Raw genomic sequence first — 18,522 nt, forward strand, 5'->3', positions numbered from 1 at the left:
TATATATATTCTTGATCAGAATCAACAGCCGAGTCGATCTAGTCTGTCCGTCCGTTCGTCTGTCTGTATGAACCAGCAGATCTCGGAGGCTATAAGAACTAGAGCCACCAATTTGGTATGTATGCTCGTGTAGTATGTATTAGAAAGTTAATTGGAATTTTTGCCACGCTCTCTTACGCCTCCAGAATTAACATAAAGCTGTTTTTCTTAAAAAGTATAACAGCTAGAGACATCAAATTTGGTTTATATACTCGTTTGTTTAGCGCGCAGAAACTAATTGTTCAACCATTTATCCACGCCCCCTGCCCCTTACATAAAACTGATTTTCTCAAAAACTATGACAGCTACCGACATTAAATTTGGTATGTAAATTAGCTCAATAGACGCGCAGATATTGGCTATTTTAAAATTTTGCCACACCCACTTCCACCCCCGCAAATTAAACAAAACTGATTTAGCAACAACAAAGCTAAAGTCACCAAATTTAATATGTACGCTGGCTTAGTATGTGCGCAGAGTATATATATTTTCATATTTTTCCGTCCGTCCGTCCGTCCGTCCGTCCGTCCGTCCGTCCGTCCGTCCGTCCGTCTGTATGAACACGCAGATCTCGGAGACTATAAGAGCTAGAGCCACCAAATTTAGTATGTATACTCGTGTATTATGCACATGTACAGAGTTAATTGGAATTTTGGCCACGCCCTCCTACGCCCCCAGGAATCACATAAAACTGTTTTTCTTAAAAAGTATGACAGCTAGAGACATCAAATTTAGTTTGTATACCCGATTAGTTAGCGTGCAGAAATTAATTCTTCAAAATTTTTGCCACGCCCCTCTACGCCCCCCTGGAATCACATAAAACTGTTTTTCTTAAAAAGTATAATAGCTAGAGACATCAAATTTAGTTTGTATACCCGATTAGTTAGCGCGCAGAAACTAATTGTTTAAACTTTTTGCCACGCCCCCTTCCGCCGCCGGAATTTACATAAAACTGATTTCCTTAAAAACTATGATAGCTACCGACATTAAATTTGGTAAGTAGACTAGCTTAATAGACGCGCAGATATTGGCTATTTAAACATTTTGCCACGCCCACTTCCGCCCCTGCAAATTAAACAGAACTGATTTTATCAAAAACTTACAAAGCTAAAGTCACCAAATTTAGTATGTATACTGGCATAGTATGCGCGGAGAATTTATATATTTTCACATTTTGCCACGCCCACTTCCGCCTTCATAATTTAGAAAAAACCGATTTCCTCCTGTATTTTTTTGACTATCGCATTCAAATTCGACAGACTAATTATTCTTATCTATTTCTATCAAACTACCAAATTTTATTGAAATCGGACTAGAAACATGCAAAATATGAGTATGAACGTATTTTACTAAGCGGTCCACATGGCCAGAATTGGCCGTTGGCTAGTGGCGGCGCTAGAGTGCTCGTGTGTTCGTAGAGTGAGCCAGATAGCACATAGTATAAGACATGTAAAAACAATTTAATAGACAAACATTTGGTTTTCGAAATTTGAAATATTTGTTTCACCTGGTGTATGGTATACCCAAGTCGACGAGTCGACTTACTTGATTCATTTTTTTTAATAAACGCAAAGGGTATATCGTTCTTATGCTCTGTTTACTGAGTTAGCACAGCGCCAACTCCCGTATGAATGGCGTCACAGTTTATGGAAAAAGGTTTTCTGAAATCTGGGTTATGCAAAACTGGTACCTGGCTTAAACGTGTTTTCAAGTCCTCAAATGCTGACTGAGCCTCTGATGTGCATATGAATTTACGCTTATGCTTTAAAGTATCGGTAATTGAAGACGTAATAGGGGCGTAATTTCGAATGAATTTGTGATACCAACCAGTCATTCCTAAAAAGCTACAAACTTGTTTCACGGATTTTGGGGTGGGGAAATCGACTATTGCGGATATTTTATCTGGGTATGTAGTTCCTTCACCAACAATATGCCCTAGATATAAAACGGCTTTTCTCGAAGTTTATAGTTAACCCTGCATCGGATATACATTTGCGCCGCGTTACATAATCAAAAATCTACCCGCTACCGAAAAGGCTGTCTTATCCCGTGAATCAAGCTCTAAAGGAATTTGCCAATAGGCGTCATTCATTTCGAGACTTGTAATACACTCGGCCTTGGGTAATCTACTAAGCATACTGTCTATGATTGGCATTGGGTAAGCATCCCTAACTTTAACGGCATTCACCCGTCTACTATCTGTGCATAACCTATGTTTTCCTGGCTTACTCACCAACACAACGGGTGAAGACCTAGCACTTTGAGATTCCTCAATAACTCCCAATTTTAACATACGATCTAACTCTTGATATATCAACTGTTCTTTTGCCGGTGACATAGGATAGTGGCGCTGCTTGATTGGTGCTGCACGAGCAACATCTATTGAATTGAAAAAACTATGCCTAAGCAAAGATCCTGGGTTAGCCCAGAGACTATATAAAATTTTAACATATTATTATTTCCTCTAAAATTAACTTTATTACTTATCTTACCTACTATCTGCTGGGGTTTTCCATCTGCAGGACTTACTTTATTTGACATTGGCGCAATATTCTGTTTTACAGCCAGTAATTCTTCGGCAGAACTGCCACCGACGCAACTCATTTTAGCCCCAGAATCCACGAGACCACTTATTAATGACCCGAACATCTTTATCTCCGCATAAGGACGGATATCAAAAACATTGCCGACTATTAGCTTTTGGTCTTCTTTGACACCTTTATTAAAAACCTTCCTTCCCTCTCTTGAACGAGTCTTTGACCAATAAATTCCTAATCTATGCGACTCTACTGGTTCCGTTTCTGAATATCTAGATATTTCTTGCGATTTCTCTGAAATAATTTTCTAACCCTTGTGTTTCCTCTAATCTGTATTGATGGCCCTCGAGAACATCTGTCTGCGTGCACTTCTCCGTGCTATAAGTATAGTTGCATGTATGCCTTAGCTTATTGTATATTATATATACAATTTATCTAATTACTTTAAGCAATAAACATTTTGTACCTAATTTGTAGGGAATAAAAAAAAATCAATAGTTTTAAGAAGTATTAACCGCTTGGAGGCTATAGTCTTTTGACCATTGTTAAACCTTATCCGAAATGAAAAGAAAATATATTTTTGACTATCGATAACGACATCTGGCTCCTAAGCGCGGATTCAAAAATTCGTTGCCTTATTATTCTTCTTGTTGGTGGTGTGGACATAGAGTTATGTCGAAACTTTTATGTACTCCACCCGATCACCCAATACAATAAAGAACATTAAAGAATTCGAAAACCCATCAGAAAAGCTGTTATTGACTCAAATTTTGTTGTTGGGACTCTTAAAACCGTTCTTAGCCCCACGTTTGGGCGCCAATTAATAAACTTATGAATCCTTAACTAACTGTAACATATCACCTGGTACAATTTTATTGTGAGCTGTTGGAATTTGGTAGGACCTCTCGACAGTACGCGCTGGTCTCTGCTCAAATTAGTCGGTGAGAAATGGGGGGATAGGGTGATGATAGCCTACTCGCTCTACTAGTAAATATTGTATTAATAAATTCGCGTAGTAAGATTGGAAAAAAAAAATAGAGAAAAGGAGAAGGAGGCAGAAAAACACCGCCGTTTTTAGCGCCGCTGCTGAAAAAAAAAGTGGGTCAGTCGCTGCAATAAAGCCAAAATATAAAATTACACAGCGATCCCTTTGCCAAGCCGATCCTAAATTGCTTCGAATGATTCCCTCCTCATAAACGCCTCAGATCAAATTCATCTTAAGAACATTAATAATTGTAACAAAATAATAGAGCATTTCAAAGTTAGATATACATATAAATAACGATATAAATAGATGTATGTAGTTAGGAAAACATATTTACAAATGACTCAGAATTTCAAGATTTAAAGATTAGCATTAACACAAAATTATTAGGCTAAAAAAAAAAATTAAAGACAAAAATTATTTCCGCCCAAAATTAACTTAAAAGATTCAACATTAGGGCATGGCTAAGACATTTAATTTCATGGCTAGAGGCTAAGTAGGGATCACCAGCAAAGGGCACCCATAGGGTGAAATGATACATATATATATATTTTCATATTTTGCCACGCCCACTTCCGCCTCCATAATTTAGAAAAAAAAACTTTTTCCTCCTGTAGTGTTTTGACCATCGCAGACTAATTAATCTTATCAATTTCTAACAAACTACCAAATTTTATTAAAATCGGACTAGAAACATGCAAAATATGCGTATGAACGTATTTTACTAAGCGGTCCATAAGGCCAGAATTGGCCGTTGGCTAGTGGCGGCGCTAGAGTGCTCGTGTGTTTGTAGAGTGAGCGAGAAAGCATATGGTATGAGGCATGTAAAAACAATTTAATAGACATACATGAAATGTTTGTTTAACTTGGTGTATGGTATACCCAAGTCGGCGGGTCGACTTACTTACTTCATTTTTATTGCTAACTCGGCTGCCAAACACTCTTTCTCTGTAACTGAGTAGTTTCTTTGTGCTTGATTCAGTTTTTTTTAAATAAACGCAAAGGGTATATCGTTCTTATGCTCTGTTAACTGGTTAGCACAGCGCCAACTCCCGTATGAATGGCGTCACAGTTTATGGAAAAAGGTTTTCTGAAACCTGGGTTATGCAAATCTGGTACCTGGCTTAAACGTGTTTTCAAGTCCTCAAATGCTGACTGAGCCTCTGATCTGCATATGAATTTACGCTTATGCTTTAAAGTATCGGTAATTGAAGACGTAATAGGGGCGTAATTTCAAATGAATTTGTGATACCAACCAGTCATTCCTAAAAAGCTACAAACTTGTTTCACGGATTTTGGGGTGGGGAAATCGACTATGGCGGATATTTTATTTTATCACCAACAATATCCCCTAGATACTCGACATTTCTTCTACAAAAATGGCTTTTCTCGAAGTTTATAGTTAACCCTGCATCGGATATACATTTGCGCCGTGTTACATAATCCAAAAATCTACCCGCTACCGAAAAGGCTGTCTTATCCCGTGAATCAAGCTCTAAAGGAATTTGCCAATACGCGTCATTCATTTCGAGACTTGTAATACACTCGGCCTTGGGTAATCTACTAAGCATACTGTCTATGATTGGCATTGGGTAAGCATCCCTAACTTTAACGGCATTCACCCGTCTACGGTTTTTTTTTTTTTTTTTTATTATTTCTTTAGAACTTGCGAACATATAATACAAAAAGTTACAAATAAACAGGGAACATAAGGTGAGAACAAAAAATAAAAGATGACGGCTACTGCGGAACGACTTGTCGGTATTGCATCGCAGACCGTGGGCTTTAATTGTTTATTGGGCAGACCCTTCCCTCTCCAGTTTCCTGAGTACCTTCATTACGCGCACGGCGAAGACACTGACCGCCTCCCATACGTCTGGGTCTGCGATCATCATCCTGATGAGATTTCTCGCCGTCACCAGCTCGCCCATTACGTTCTGCAGACGGCACCTTTCTACGTCGAAGCGTGGGCAGTGCTGGAGCACATGGCTTGTGTCTTCTACAATTCCAGCTCCACTCCATGTGCATTCATCCGACTCGTCGTGGTTAAATCGCTTCAGGTAGCTTCTGAAGCATCCGTGGCCGCTCAGGAGCTGTGTGAGGTAGAAGTTTAATGGCCCGTGTTTTCTGGAAACCCATGAAGTGATGTCAGGGATAAGTGTGTGGGTTTACCTCCCCTTGGAGGAGGAGTCCCACCTTTCCTGCCATCTACGCAGACTCGACTGCCATGCCCTCCGATGCTCGAGGCCTCTCTAACAACACTATATAAATATATCACAAATTTACGGCTGAAAGTACGTATTAAGAGGAGTTTCTGCGGGACGTCCCATGGGGAATTGCTTCGCAAAAACCTATAACCCTTTACGTATGGCCATTTCTTTCACGCTCTGCCTTTCTTAGCCTGATTCCCACGAAGCCTGTAAAGCTGCTCACTGCTTCCCACGCCGCCGCGTCTGCCAGCATTATAGGCACCAGGTTCTCGGTAGTCAGCACAGTGCCGACCACTTCCTCCAGAAGCCGCCGTTGACTAGTAAATCGCCTGCATGCGAAAAGGGCGTGTTCCGCGTTTTACCATTCCTTCACCACATGTCAGGCAGTACGGCTCAGCCTCGTGTCCGAATCTGTAGAGGTAGGATCTGAAACAGCCGTGTCCTGTGATGAACTGTGTTAGATGGAAAGTCGCCTGTCCATGCTTCCGTTCACTCCATGGCCTGATCGTGGGGATAAGGGTGTGGGTCCACCTACCCTTGCTAGATGAATCCCACCGCTCTTGCCAGATGGCTAAGCTTTGCATCCTTGCGTCGTCGCTAGCTGTCCGCTTTGGTGTACCGTTCCTTTTTGCGTCCGCGATGTTCCTGGCCTCGTCCGCAAGTAAGTTTATGGGGATCATGCCTGCAACCACCAGCGCAGCATCCCCAGAGACTGTCCTAAAATCGCTGCAGACCCTTAGCGCGCAGAGACGGTAGGTAGCGGTAATGCCCCTACTGTACGCCGTAGTGTGTATGGCGTTGGTCCAGATTTGTGCCGCATACAAAATGACCGATTTCAGCACACTCATCAGGAGCAGTCTCCGATAACGCCTGTCCTGTGCTCGCTGCTTTCCGTTGAACGTTCTCCAAATGCTCTCTGAAGCATAGACGGGTGTCTAGCCACACGCCCAGGTACCGGATGGCTCGCTTTGAGGTGATTGTGGAACCCTCTACTTGCACTGAGGCATGCTCAACTGTTTTCCTGCTGCTGATCAGAACCGCCTCCGTTTTTTCGGCTGCCAGGGCTAGGCCAACTGACTGAAGCCATCGCGTGATGCTGGCTATAGCTTGCGAGGCCACTGATTCTGCCTTCTCCAGCTCCTTGGCAACAACAACAATAGCCACGTCGTCAGCATATCCGATGGCTTCGCAACCTGGCGGGAGTGGGAGACGCAGCACTCCGTCGTACATCAGGTTCCAAAGAAGCGGACCCAAAACCGAGCCTTGTGGCACTCCAGCAGACACATTACGACTCTTAGGGCCGTCGGAGGTGCCGTATCTCAGGATCCTCTGCCTAAAAAAGCTCCGAATGATGGCAAGGAGGTAAGGGGGGGACGCCGAGATCATGGATGGTACTGAGTATGCAGCTGCGGTGTTGAAGGCGTTCTTTACATCAAGCGTGACAACAAGGCAGTATTGTTTGGAGCCTCCTTTCCATCTTGTTCCTTCGATGGCGCTGCTGGCGATGCCAACCACCTTGCTGACTGCGTCAATGGTGGATCTTGCCTTGCGAAAACCGAATTGGTTGGCTGAGAGACCGCCGCACTCGCTGACGTAAGCGTTCAGTCTCGTTTCGATGAGACCTTCAAACACCTTACCTATAGAGTCCACCAGGCATATCGGTCTATAGGAGGGCGAAGTATCTGTTGGCTTCCCCGGCTTTGGAAGAAGGGCCAACTTCTGGATCTTCCATTGCTCGGGAAAGACTCCCTCGGTGAGGCAGCGGTTGAAGACGGCTGCGAAGACATCTGGTCGTAGAGACAGGGCCAGTTTAACGGCGCGGTTTGGGATCCGATCCGGACCGGGTGCTTTGCCGAGTTGGAGCGACTTGGCCGCCGCCAGGACTTCATCCGACGAGATCGCATCAATGGTGTGTGATGCTGGAACTGGATGCTGAGCTATGCTTGGGGGAGACCGGGCGATTGGGGAATAGGCCGTCGATAATTTGTGAGACTTCTTCAGCGTCAGATGGGATGAGCTGGCGGTTTGCATGTATCCGCTTGACCACTATTTTGTATGCTCTTCCCCATGGGTCGTTTTCTGCGGAGTCACACAACTGCAAATAAACTTCCCTTTTCGCGGAAAGGATGGTCTTCTTGAGGAACCTTCTAGCCGAGCTGTAATAGGCGTGGTGGTGTGTCCAGTCCGAGTCCATGCGCTTCCTTGCTCGTTGGTATTTCCTTCTTGCAGCCATACAGGATCTCCTCAAATCTGCAATTTCTCCGTTCCACCAGAATACTGGGCTGTGGTGGCTTCTGAATGGTCTGGATTGGGCCATACTTGCCGTGCTGGCAGCAGCCAACATACTGCAGGCTTCGTTCGCCATTTCTTGTGCCGTGGTTGCTGTGAAACTTTGCCGGGACAGCATTGAAGAGAACGCCTGGGGGTCCAGCGTGTCTTCTTTGAAGGGCATGTCGACAGGGAGGGGGTGCGCTGCGTTCCGTCGTCTGTCCGCTTCACGGCCTATAGTAACACTGATCGCCTCATGGTCGCTCGCCGTGTAACAATTATCCAGTTTCCAGGCTGATGTCCTCGCAAGGCCACTGCTTACGTACGTAAGATCTATCACTGATCCCCCACCAGCCTGGCACAGACTGGGCGGCAAATAGCAATTGTACAGCCATAACCCTTTGACCTGTGCCCTGATGAAGTGCTAAACATAAAAAGCTAAAGCTAAACATTTCGTCTTGGTCGAGACGGCTTCATGGGCCCAGCCTGCGTTATTGAGGGGCACCGCTGACTGCCTGCTACGTGTTTTCGCTCGGTGATCCTTCTTGACTCGCATATACAGCAGTTGAAACCATTGCTGCATTCCTTCGCTTTGTGGTCCCTGCCGCCGCATCTTAGGCACCAGTTTGTCCTGTCGACGGGGCTGTTGCACGTTGCCGCCATATGTCCAAATTCTAAGCACCAGTAGCATCTTGACGCCGAAGTGCTTACGCGTACCCTGCATTCCGAGTATCCAATCTTCAGGTGGGCTGCTTTCAGGATTGCTTCTGCTACCGCTCCTGGGACACAGATTGTTGGCCTCTGATTTCCTCCGTGCGCTGGGCGCAGACTCTTAACATCTGCGGGAACAATTTTCAGACTCAGCTGGTCGGAGACGGCCTGAACGATTTCCTCCTTGTTGTCACCAGCTTTGGCATGTCGCTATATGCCATCTCACTCTTTCGTTGTACCAAAATTGCTGCAGGACGCTTTTTTGGTAGAGTCCGTGTCGTTCGTCTCGCCGTCACTGTCTGCCATGCAGGCTCTGTTTTTTCGGCGATTTTTCGGCGAAAATGTTTCCGCAGTGTTGGCGGCGGCGGCGACTGCTCTCTGGCGGGGCATCCTAGGCTGCTGTTGCGGCTTCTCAGTTTGTTGCCCTCTGGTGACGAGGGACACTTTGGTGCACTTGGGGCATGCCGCTACTGTTTCAGGGTCACTATCGCTGCACAGAATGCTGCTCACTGCCTGCTGCAATTCTTAAAGTCTGTCGACTTTCTCTCTGAGAGCATTCGTAATGGCTCGCTTGCCTCCCTCCTTTTCTGGCTTGATGCGTTCGGCTATTTCCTCCAGTAACGCTCCCATTTCTGCCAACTTGCTTTTGCCCCTTACTTGTTGCAACTTAGATTTCTTTGGTTGCATCGCACCGCCTGCTGGAGGACTCTGGGAAACTTCACGCAGCCTCTTTGTCGTATCGGTCGTGCCAAACAACTCATTTACTGCTACTGGCTCATGACCGAACAGAGCCTCTATCGCAAGCTGACTGCATGGACTGTCGGCGAAAACAGACTCAGACCATAGAGCCGGCGCTGAGGCGAACGCCATTGATTGACGCCGCCCACTTGGCCCCGCCATCAAGCCAGCCGATCTCAAGCCCTCCATGCTTGAAGGTCATCTTATTTGGATGTGTGTGTGTGTATGTGTTTTTTTTTATTTTTTTATTTCTTTAGAACTTACATACAAAAAGTTACAAATAAGCAGGGAACATAAGGTGAGAACAAAAAATAAAAGATGGCTACTGCGAAACGACTTGTCGGTATTGCATCGCAGACCGTGGGCTTTAATTGTTTATTGGGCAGACCTTTCTCTTTCCAGTTTCCTGAGTATGTTCATTACGCGCACGGCGAAGGCACTGACCGCCTCCCATACGTCTGTGTCTGCGATCATCATCCTGATGAGATTTCTCGATGTCACCAGCTCGCCCATTACGTTCTGCAGACGGCACCTTTCTACGTCGAAGCGTGGGCAGTGCTGGAGCACATGGCTTGCGTCTTCTACAATGCCAGCTCCGCACCATGTGCATTCATCCGACTCGTCGTGGTTGAATCTCTTCAGGTAGCTTCTGAAGCAACCGTGGCCGCTCAGGAGCTGTGTGAGGTAGAAGTTCACTGCCCCGTGTTTTCTGGAAACCCATGAAGTGATGTCAGGGATAAGTGTGTGGGTCCACCTCCCCTTGGAGGAGGAGTCCCACCTTTCTTGCCATCTACGCAGACTCGACTGCCATGCCCTCCGATGCTCGAGACCTCTCTGCTGTGCGGCGTCGTCAGAGATGGTGCGAAAAGCGCTGCATACTCTGATTGCGCTACCGATGCTGCCTTCTCGCTGCTGTAATCCAAGTGTTCTCTAAAAGTCAGCCTTGTGTCGATCATGACTCCTAGGTATTTTAGAGCTCGTTTAGAGACAACGGTGGTGTCGCTTACCCTAATGCTGGCGGTCTACTTATCAGTACCGCCTCCGTCTTTTGGGCGGCCAACTGCAGACCGGCTGCAAAGAGCCATTAGCCAACCTTGATGATCGCCCGGTTGGTTACTTCTTCGGCTACCGTGAGTTCCTTGGCTATCACTACCAGTGCTACGTCAGCTGCGAAATCAACTATATGGGTGCCAGGCTCGAAATCCAAGCGTAGGATACCGTCGTACATGACGTTCCACAGCAGGGGGCCCAAGACAGACCCTTGTGGGACGCCAGCAGATATGACCCTTTCCTCTAATCCTGCCTCCGTCCAGAATCGTATCCTCCTGTTGCAGAAATAGCTGACGCCTCACCATGCGGCTTCCCTGGCTTTGGCAGCATTACAAGGTTTTGTAACATTTTGAGTAAAGTTCTGCGAACACTTGTGGGTATAGCAACACTGCGCGCTTGAATGCATTATTGGGGATCGAATCCGGCCTGGTGCCTTTTTGGGCTTCAGTCGCCTCACCGTCTCGAGGACCTCGGCTAACGTACTCTCCGCCGCGTGTAGGGCAGGAGTCAAGGGGGGCACACGCATTGCTTCGTCAACCTCGGGGAAAAGTCCGTCGACAATTAAGCGTACCGTTTGTGCATCCGTCGGTTGTGGGTACCTACTGGAGTTTAGACGCTTTGCCACTAACTGGTAGGCCTTATCCCAGGGGTCGTGCTCAGCAGAGTCGCATAAAGATAGAAAACATTCTCGTTTGCTGGAGCGGATCGCAGTCTTGAGGATATTCCGACGTCTCTTATACTCAAGACCCAGAGCCTCGAAGTTTGTCGACCGTCGTGCGCGCTGATAAAGTCGCCTTGCGCGAAAGCAGGATCTCCTGGCTTCGGCGATAGCGTCGTTCCACCAAAAGACTGGTTTGTGGTGTCGCGTGTATGTGCCACTCTGAGACATACTAGCCTCACAAGCCTCGGCTAGCCGTGCCATTACGGAATTTGCGGAATCTTCCGCGCACATGTTTTCGCTGAAGGTTAGATCATCCAGGTTGTGGCCGTAGAGTTGCGGGTTGAGGGTCTCCGGCTTAAAAACTTCTAGGAAGTGTTGCGTCCTTGGAAGCGGGTGCCTGCTGTCGCCGATGGTGAAGGTGATGACTTCGTGGTCACTCGCCGAGTACGTTGATCCCACGCTCCAAGTGGCTGAGGCGGCGATACTGTCGCTGGCAAATGAAAGATCTACAATAGATCCTGTGCCGGCCCTTCTGAAGGTGTTCTGGGAACCAACGTTTAGCAAAGAGATGCTTAAGTTGGCGAAAGCTTCCAACAGCAATCTACCACGATCGTCCGAACGAGAACTTTCCCATTCGACTGACCAAGCATTAAAGTCGCCACCTATAATTACTCGTTGTCGTCCTCTAACGTTCTGCCAAATTGCTCCAGGGTTAAGCTAGGCACGAGATAGCAGCTGTAAAGCCAGTAACTGCTAAACCTAGCTCTCACAAAACCATTCTCGTGTAGAATATCCTGCAGTACGCCGTTGCTACTACCACAACACCACAGTGCTGCTTTGCCGCTCGAGTCCTTGGCCCAACAGGGGCCTGTGCCGATTTTGTATGGTTCGCTCAGCAGGGCTATGTCCGCTCTCAACTCCCGAACAGTTTGCTGCAGCAGGTCTTGGGCTGCGATGCAGTGGTTCAGGTTTAACTGCAGGATCTTCATGGCTGGCTGGGTCATTAAAGCTACTTTTGGGTCCTCGATACGCCTGTAGCTGGGCAAAGACGGCTGCCCGCAAGGTGGTTTCTTGGGTTTAAGTCCTGTGCAGCGCAGAGAAAGCAGTGCGGTTCCACAGCGGGACAGACGACTGCCTTGTGGCCTGCTACACCACACTTGAAGCAACAGTCTAATCTGTCCTCCTTGCTTGAGCACTTAGCGGCGATGTGGCCAGTAGCTAGGCACTTGAAACAGCGCAATGGCCACTGCTCGAGCTCTCTGATTCGGCACTTAGCCCAGCCTATCTCTACGCGACCAAGTTCGATAAGCTTCCGGGCCACAGCCTCAGGTGCGCTCAAAATTGACGTCTGGTAGTTCCGAAAGCCTGCCCGAAGGCTTTTGACTGTTAGTGCGTTCATTTCTACCTTCGCTTGCGAGGATAGCTTCGCTAGAAGCTCGTCAGGGGTCACCGCTGCATCTAGGTTGTAGATTGCTACCGTTCTAAGCTGTGCGAGGGTGATATCGTCCTGGAGCGATTGTATAATCGTAGCCGAGTCCGTACGCCTGGTCACCATCGTTAGGACTTGGCTATACCTGAGCCCGCCGCTGGCCTCGATCAGAATTACATTGGTCTATGCCTGATGGGCCGGCTGTTTTCCAGTCTTGGTTGTCCTCGGTTGTCCCGGTGTCCGATGTTGTGTAATGCGGTTTGTCGCCTTGAGGAGTAGGTGGTGCCTGCTGCTGCTGCTGGGATTCTACAGGTTGCCGGTTTTTAGGACGCTGCTTGGGTGCGTGAGCACTCGGCTGCCGCAGTTGCTTTTCAGCCGGTTCAGACGGACCCGGTGCCTTGTCTACTCGCTTTGCCAGTGGTGAAGTCTGAGTAGTCCGGGATAGCGTGGTCCTGGAGGACGTCTACAGGTTGCCGGTTTTTAGGACGCTGCTTGGGTGCGTGAGCACTCGGCTGCCGCAGTTGCTTTCCAGCCGGTTCAGGCGGACCCGGTGCCTTGTCTACTCGCTTTGCCAGTGGTGAAGTCTGAGTAGTCCGGGATAGCGTGGTCCTGGAGGACGTTGCGTCGGTCTGCTTCCCACGACTGGCACGCTCAGGTGGCACCTTCGAGCAATTGGGACATGCATCCGACGAAACTGACTCGATCGAATGTCCGCTGAACCGGGAGCTGACTTTCGCCTGCAGCTCTTTCAGCCTCTCCACCTTTTCACGAAGGGCGTTGGTGATCGCCCGCTTGCCTCCTTCTGTCTCGGGGTTGATCCTCTCCGAGATTTCCTCCAATTTGCCCATTTCCGTGAGTTCATTGCATCTTTTCAGTGTCCTCTTGCTGGCTAGCAGCCGCTCGCAATGGCAACTCGTCATAGATTGGAGGCGAATATAGCAGCAATCTGCTACGCGCAAACACGATCAACTCCTCGCCTTGCAATATCCACGGCCTGACGACCAGGTATTTCCCCCTGGTGAGCATTGGGAGTTATACCGCTCCGGCTCGGCTTCCTTTGGATAACACAGGCAATCAGCGGGGATATGGGCCACTCGGTGTGCAATGGTAGAATAAAAATTATTAAATAAATAAAATAAAAAATAATTTTTGACTCCTATATTACACGCGGCGGGTTTGAACCCCTACCGTGCCGAAGGGTATCGAAGAAGTTAAATGAATTAAATTTCAAATAGAAAAATTTGAAATTTAATTTCAATTCCTCACAGCGGAGTCGAACCAGGTACTTGGAGACCCGCGTTAGAAAGAAAATAAAATAAAAATGCTCCAGATTTATTTTACATTTTTTTCGCTCCACTCAGCGGAATTGAACCAGGCACCGCCTCTGTCAGGTAGGCCACCGCGTACGTCACCAAGACTTAGGCTGTTGCGCTACTATGCTGCTAGTCTGGTGGGAGGTGATCGAGAACCCCAGCTTAAAAGTTTTGAGGTGAAAGCTCGACTCCCAAGTGATAGCCCTGGAGAGCTTTCGAGACCGACTTGGCAGGTCCGCCAACAGCTGGTTATCACACCAATTGCTTGTTTATTTTTTTACTTACAGCGTGGGTGGATGAAAAATTTGTTAAAAGGTGCGACTAGCACCCCACTAACACAGATGCGGAGCAAAAATTTGGGTGATACAGAATGAAGGCAACCCGCGGACCTCCGACCACCAAGGGACCGACAAAGCAGGAGGCCGGGAAAAAAAAATATGATTTAATTTTTTCACTTGCGATGCAGACTGACGGCCGACGGAACGTGAGTAACAACAAGAAGTGAGACTGCTACACTAACAGATTATTAAGTTGCAGGACTACGTGATTTACGATTACGGATAAGACGGAAATTACACAGAAAACGACCGAACGCGACGAAGTGCACATCCTACTTGTTCACACTTTTTTGCGTGTCTTTTTTTTTTTTTTTTTTTTAATTCATTTATTTAGATGGTGGGATACAGTATAGCAGTATAATCGGTTATAGAAATTTAACAATAATTATAACAAGTAATAACATAGGCTACATATGTAAGAAAAAAGAAAAGAAAAATAGACAGAATATAGGAAAGAGAAAGTTTGTTACTGCTGGTGGCTTGTGCATTTGGGTGTAGGGAACATTACTTTCGGGACTAGCCAGTGGGCCATTGCATCGAAAGCACAGAAATTCCCTACTTACCCTACCCCAGCCCACTCGCGTTCTAGTCTGCGAAGCTCAGCTGCTGTAGACGCCGCATAGTCGCTGCATGCTCTCCAGTTAGATTCGCTTTCTAGCATAATCGAAATTAGATTGCCCGCGTTAATAGTTGCACCCAGCCGTGTTTCCAGCCGAGTCCGCTGCTCCGCAAATCGGCCACACGTAAATAGTGCATGGCTAGCATCCTCCTCAATGTCTTCGGTGCACCAAGTGCACCGATCTTAAAACGATGCAGATAGCTGCGAAAGCAGCCGTGCCCGCTTAAGAATTGTGTCATCGGGAACGACACTTGGCCATGATTTCTCTCTATCCAGCCTCTTATATTTGGAATTAGCGAGTTAGTCCATCTTCCATTCAATGCCTCATCCCACCTCCTTTGCCATCTGTGAATCGTGCGCTGCCTTGCTGCCAAGAACACTTCCTGATCCTCTAGGGCTAGTAGATCAATTGGTGGCATGCCCGCAATTACCAATGCTGCCTCCGTGGATACCGTCCTGAATGCACAGCAGACTCGTAGGGCACTCAATCGATATGTCGCTGCCAATCCTCTGGTGTAGCTAGGTGTTGCTGCTGCTCTGGCCCATATGGGCGCGGCATATAAAATAACGGATTTAAGAACCGTCATGAGGAGCTGCCTTCTCCATTGTTTGGGGCCCCTGAAGTTGAGCATGATGCGTGAAAGTGCCCTGCAAGTGCCTGCAGCCTTTGTGTTAGTCATCGCCAAATGTTCCCTGAAACTTAGCCTGGTATCAATTATTACAACAAGGTAGCGCAATGCTCGCTTAGACGCAACCGTTTCATCCGCAATTTTGATTGATGCTGTCTCCACTTTTTTCCTGCTACTGACTAGCACCGCCTCCGTTTTTTGCGCCGCCAGCTCCAATCCCATTCTGTCCAGCCAGCTTTTGACTATCAACACTGCCTCATTGCAGTTAGTTTCTGCCAGGCTCAGATGCTTCGCCACTACCACCAGTGCAATGTCGTCGGCGAAGCCCACCATCGTGCATCCTGCCGGTAGCGTCAAACGAAGAATGCCGTCATACATTACATTCCATAATGTCGGCCCTAATACCGAGCCCTGAGGGACTCCGGCTGAGATGTGATGCGTTCTAAGCCCGTCATCGGTATTGTACAGGAGAGTCCGGTTGCTGAGATAGCCCCGTATGATACGTGTTAAGTACATGGGCACTCCAAAGCCTTCCAATGCAGATAGAATTTTATTCCAGGGGGCAGAATTAAAAGCATTTTTAACGTCAAGTGTGACTATCAGGCAATACTCCTTGTCTCCGCCTTTCCATCTCGTGCCCTCAATTGCATTTGCCGCTATGTCTACAACTGTTTTTATGGCATCGACAGTCGAGCGTGCTCTGCGAAACCCGAACTGAAGCGGAGCCAAGTCCCCCACCTCTCTTATGGCCACTTCCAGTCTGTTGCAGATGACTCTTTCAAACACTTTGCCTAGGGTGTCGAGCAGGCAAATGGGCCTACATGCTGAGGGATCATCTGGTGGCTTATCAGGCTTGAGAATAAGGACCAGTTTCTGAATTTTCCATCTGCTTGGGAAAATGCCTGACCTCATGCATAGGTTAAAGAGTTCTGCGAACGCCTCGGGCTGCAGGGACACCGCTAGCTTAGTGGCGCGGCTTGGTATATCATCTGGGCCTGGCGCTTTGTCGTCTGCGATACTCCTTGCAGCATCAATTACCTCTCTCACGGTAATCTCTGCCTCATATTCTGCTGGTGTCGCCGATGGATCTTGCGTTTCTGCTGGGTCATGCACTGCAGGGAAAAGGCTGGATACGATGCGGCCGAGTTTCTCAGAATCTGTCGGAGCTTGCTGCTTGTGCCCGTGAAGCTTTTTTACAATCGTATTATATGCCTTTCCCCAAGGATCTGTGTCGGCCGTGTCACAAAGCTCGAGAAACAGCGTACGCTTGCTGTCTTTGATTGCTTTTTTGAGTATTTTTCTCTTAGCCTTATACTGCTGCCTCAGTGTTTCCGCATTATCGCTGCCTCCTGATCGAGAATATTGGCGACACGCTATGTGGCAGTCTCTTCTAGCTGCGGCGATATCGTTAGTCCACCAGTACACGGGTGTGTGGTGTCGCCGATATGTGCCTCGTCTTGCCATACTCCTGTTGCATGCTTCTGTGAGGCAAGTTGTCACCGCCTCTGCTGCAGTCTCCGGGTCATTTGTGGTGTTAATGACCAGCGATTCAGCGAATAGCTGCGGGTTTAGCGTCTCCGCTTTGTACCCTTTGCACGAGTTGCGCGTAGTTGCTGCTCTGTTGCTATTGGCTCCTATGTCGCACAAAATGCCTTCATGGTCACTGCCGGTGTAGTGGTTACTGATCCTCCATTTTATACTGTTGAACAGCCCGCTGCTGGCAAATGTCAGGTCAATTATCGACGCAGCACCACCCCTGTTGAATGTGTGTTGCGATCCCTCGTTGAGCAGAACCACATCGAGGGATGCTAACGCCTCAAGAACGGCCCTTCCCCTCCAGTTTGTGCTTGCGCATCCCCAATCCACAGACCAGGCGTTAAAATCGCCTGCTATGACCACCTTTTCGTGGCCTCTGGCGTCGTCAATTAGGGCATCTAGAATGCTATAATAATCATCGGCAGTTAGGCTGGGGGCCAAGTAACAGCTATATATTCGAACGCCAGATATCTCTGCTCTTACGAATCCAACAGCTGCGTGATTATTTTCCAATAGACATGGCGAACTTTCACATGCCCAAATTGCTGATCCTCCATCCAGCGACTGAATCCAGCCTCCACTACTCATGCGGCGGTAAGGCTCACTTATCAATGCAGCCGCTACCCGTAACTCCCTGACTGACTGAGTCAGTAAGTCATGGGCGGCCCTGCAATGATTGAGGTTGAGCTGCAGTGCTCTAAACATCCCTGATTTTGTTTAATGCCTTCAGGAACGCCGGACACATCCTGCTTAGCGTTTTATGTGAGACATTTTGCCCCCCCGCTCGGGTACAGAGGATGCACAATGGTTCTTCGCAACATTCGCTGGCACGATGGTGCTCTGTGCTGCCACAATTGAAGCACTGTTGAGATGCGTTAAATTGGCTGCCACAGTTTTTTGCTACATGCCCGAACTCCAAGCATTTAAAGCATCTGAGTGGTTCTACCTTGATCCTCACCCTACAGACTGACCATCCGATTCGAATTGTGCCCTCGCTAAGTAGCTTTTTGGCCAGCTCGGCTGGTAGTCGTTGTGTCGCTGTCTGCGTGTTGCCGTATGCCTTTCGTAGTCTTGGCGCCGCATCTGCTGGAATATCTCCGTCTTGCGATGCGAACACTGCTTTGAGCACATCGTCTGGCGTGTAAGCCCCCAGAATGTCCTTAATTTCTACAACGATCGACTTTTTGGGAACTCGGACTACTGCGCTATCGCCGAGTGCATCTTGTATAGCCGCCTTTAGCCCCTGTGTGCTTTCGTTATCCTGTTTCACCATTTGGATGGTGATACCGCCGGCAGAATTCCGGATGCTGCGGACTTTCTCTCTGTACTTCTGCAGAGAAACATTTGTTGTGATCAGCTCTGTGACTTGCTGCTGCTTGGTTGCATCTTCGCAGTTTATAAATATGACGTCTGGTCTTGGTCTCTTGTTTTTCTGACCTACAGTCTGCCATTTCTGCTG

The 18,522-nt window shown here is 47.7% G+C and overlaps 1 protein-coding gene across 1 annotated transcript; it reads right to left on the reverse strand.

Moving 5' to 3' along the window:
• Positions 1-9,863: 9,863 nt before the first annotated feature.
• On the reverse strand, positions 9,864-12,754 carry LOC137573471 (uncharacterized). Its single transcript, XM_068285403.1, has 4 exons — positions 12,352-12,754; positions 11,872-12,283; positions 10,996-11,731; positions 9,864-10,163 (listed from the first exon to the last, which is right to left on the reverse strand). The coding sequence occupies exons 1-4, from the start codon at positions 12,752-12,754 to the stop codon at positions 9,864-9,866; spliced, it is 1,851 nt and encodes a 616-aa protein (XP_068141504.1).
• Between the last annotated feature and the right edge of the window lie 5,768 nt (positions 12,755-18,522).

Source organism: Drosophila tropicalis, unplaced genomic scaffold (genome assembly GCF_018151085.1).
Source record: "Drosophila tropicalis isolate 14030-0801.00 unplaced genomic scaffold, ASM1815108v1 contig_401, whole genome shotgun sequence".
In the NCBI taxonomy this organism is placed as follows: domain Eukaryota; kingdom Metazoa; phylum Arthropoda; class Insecta; order Diptera; family Drosophilidae; genus Drosophila; species Drosophila tropicalis.

Excerpts from the sequence above, each read along its gene's own strand:
- LOC137573471 (XM_068285403.1), bottom strand. The coding sequence starts at position 12,754 with ATGGTGACCAGGCGTACGGACTCGGCTACGATTATACAATCGCTCCAG. Across the intron at positions 12,284-12,351 it reads AGACTGTTGCTTCAAGTGTG|GACTTAAACCCAAGAAACCA; the intron begins GTGTAGCAGGCC and ends TGCGCTGCACAG. Across the intron at positions 11,732-11,871 it reads ACGTTAGAGGACGACAACGA|AAGGGCCGGCACAGGATCTA; the intron begins GTAATTATAGGT and ends GAACACCTTCAG.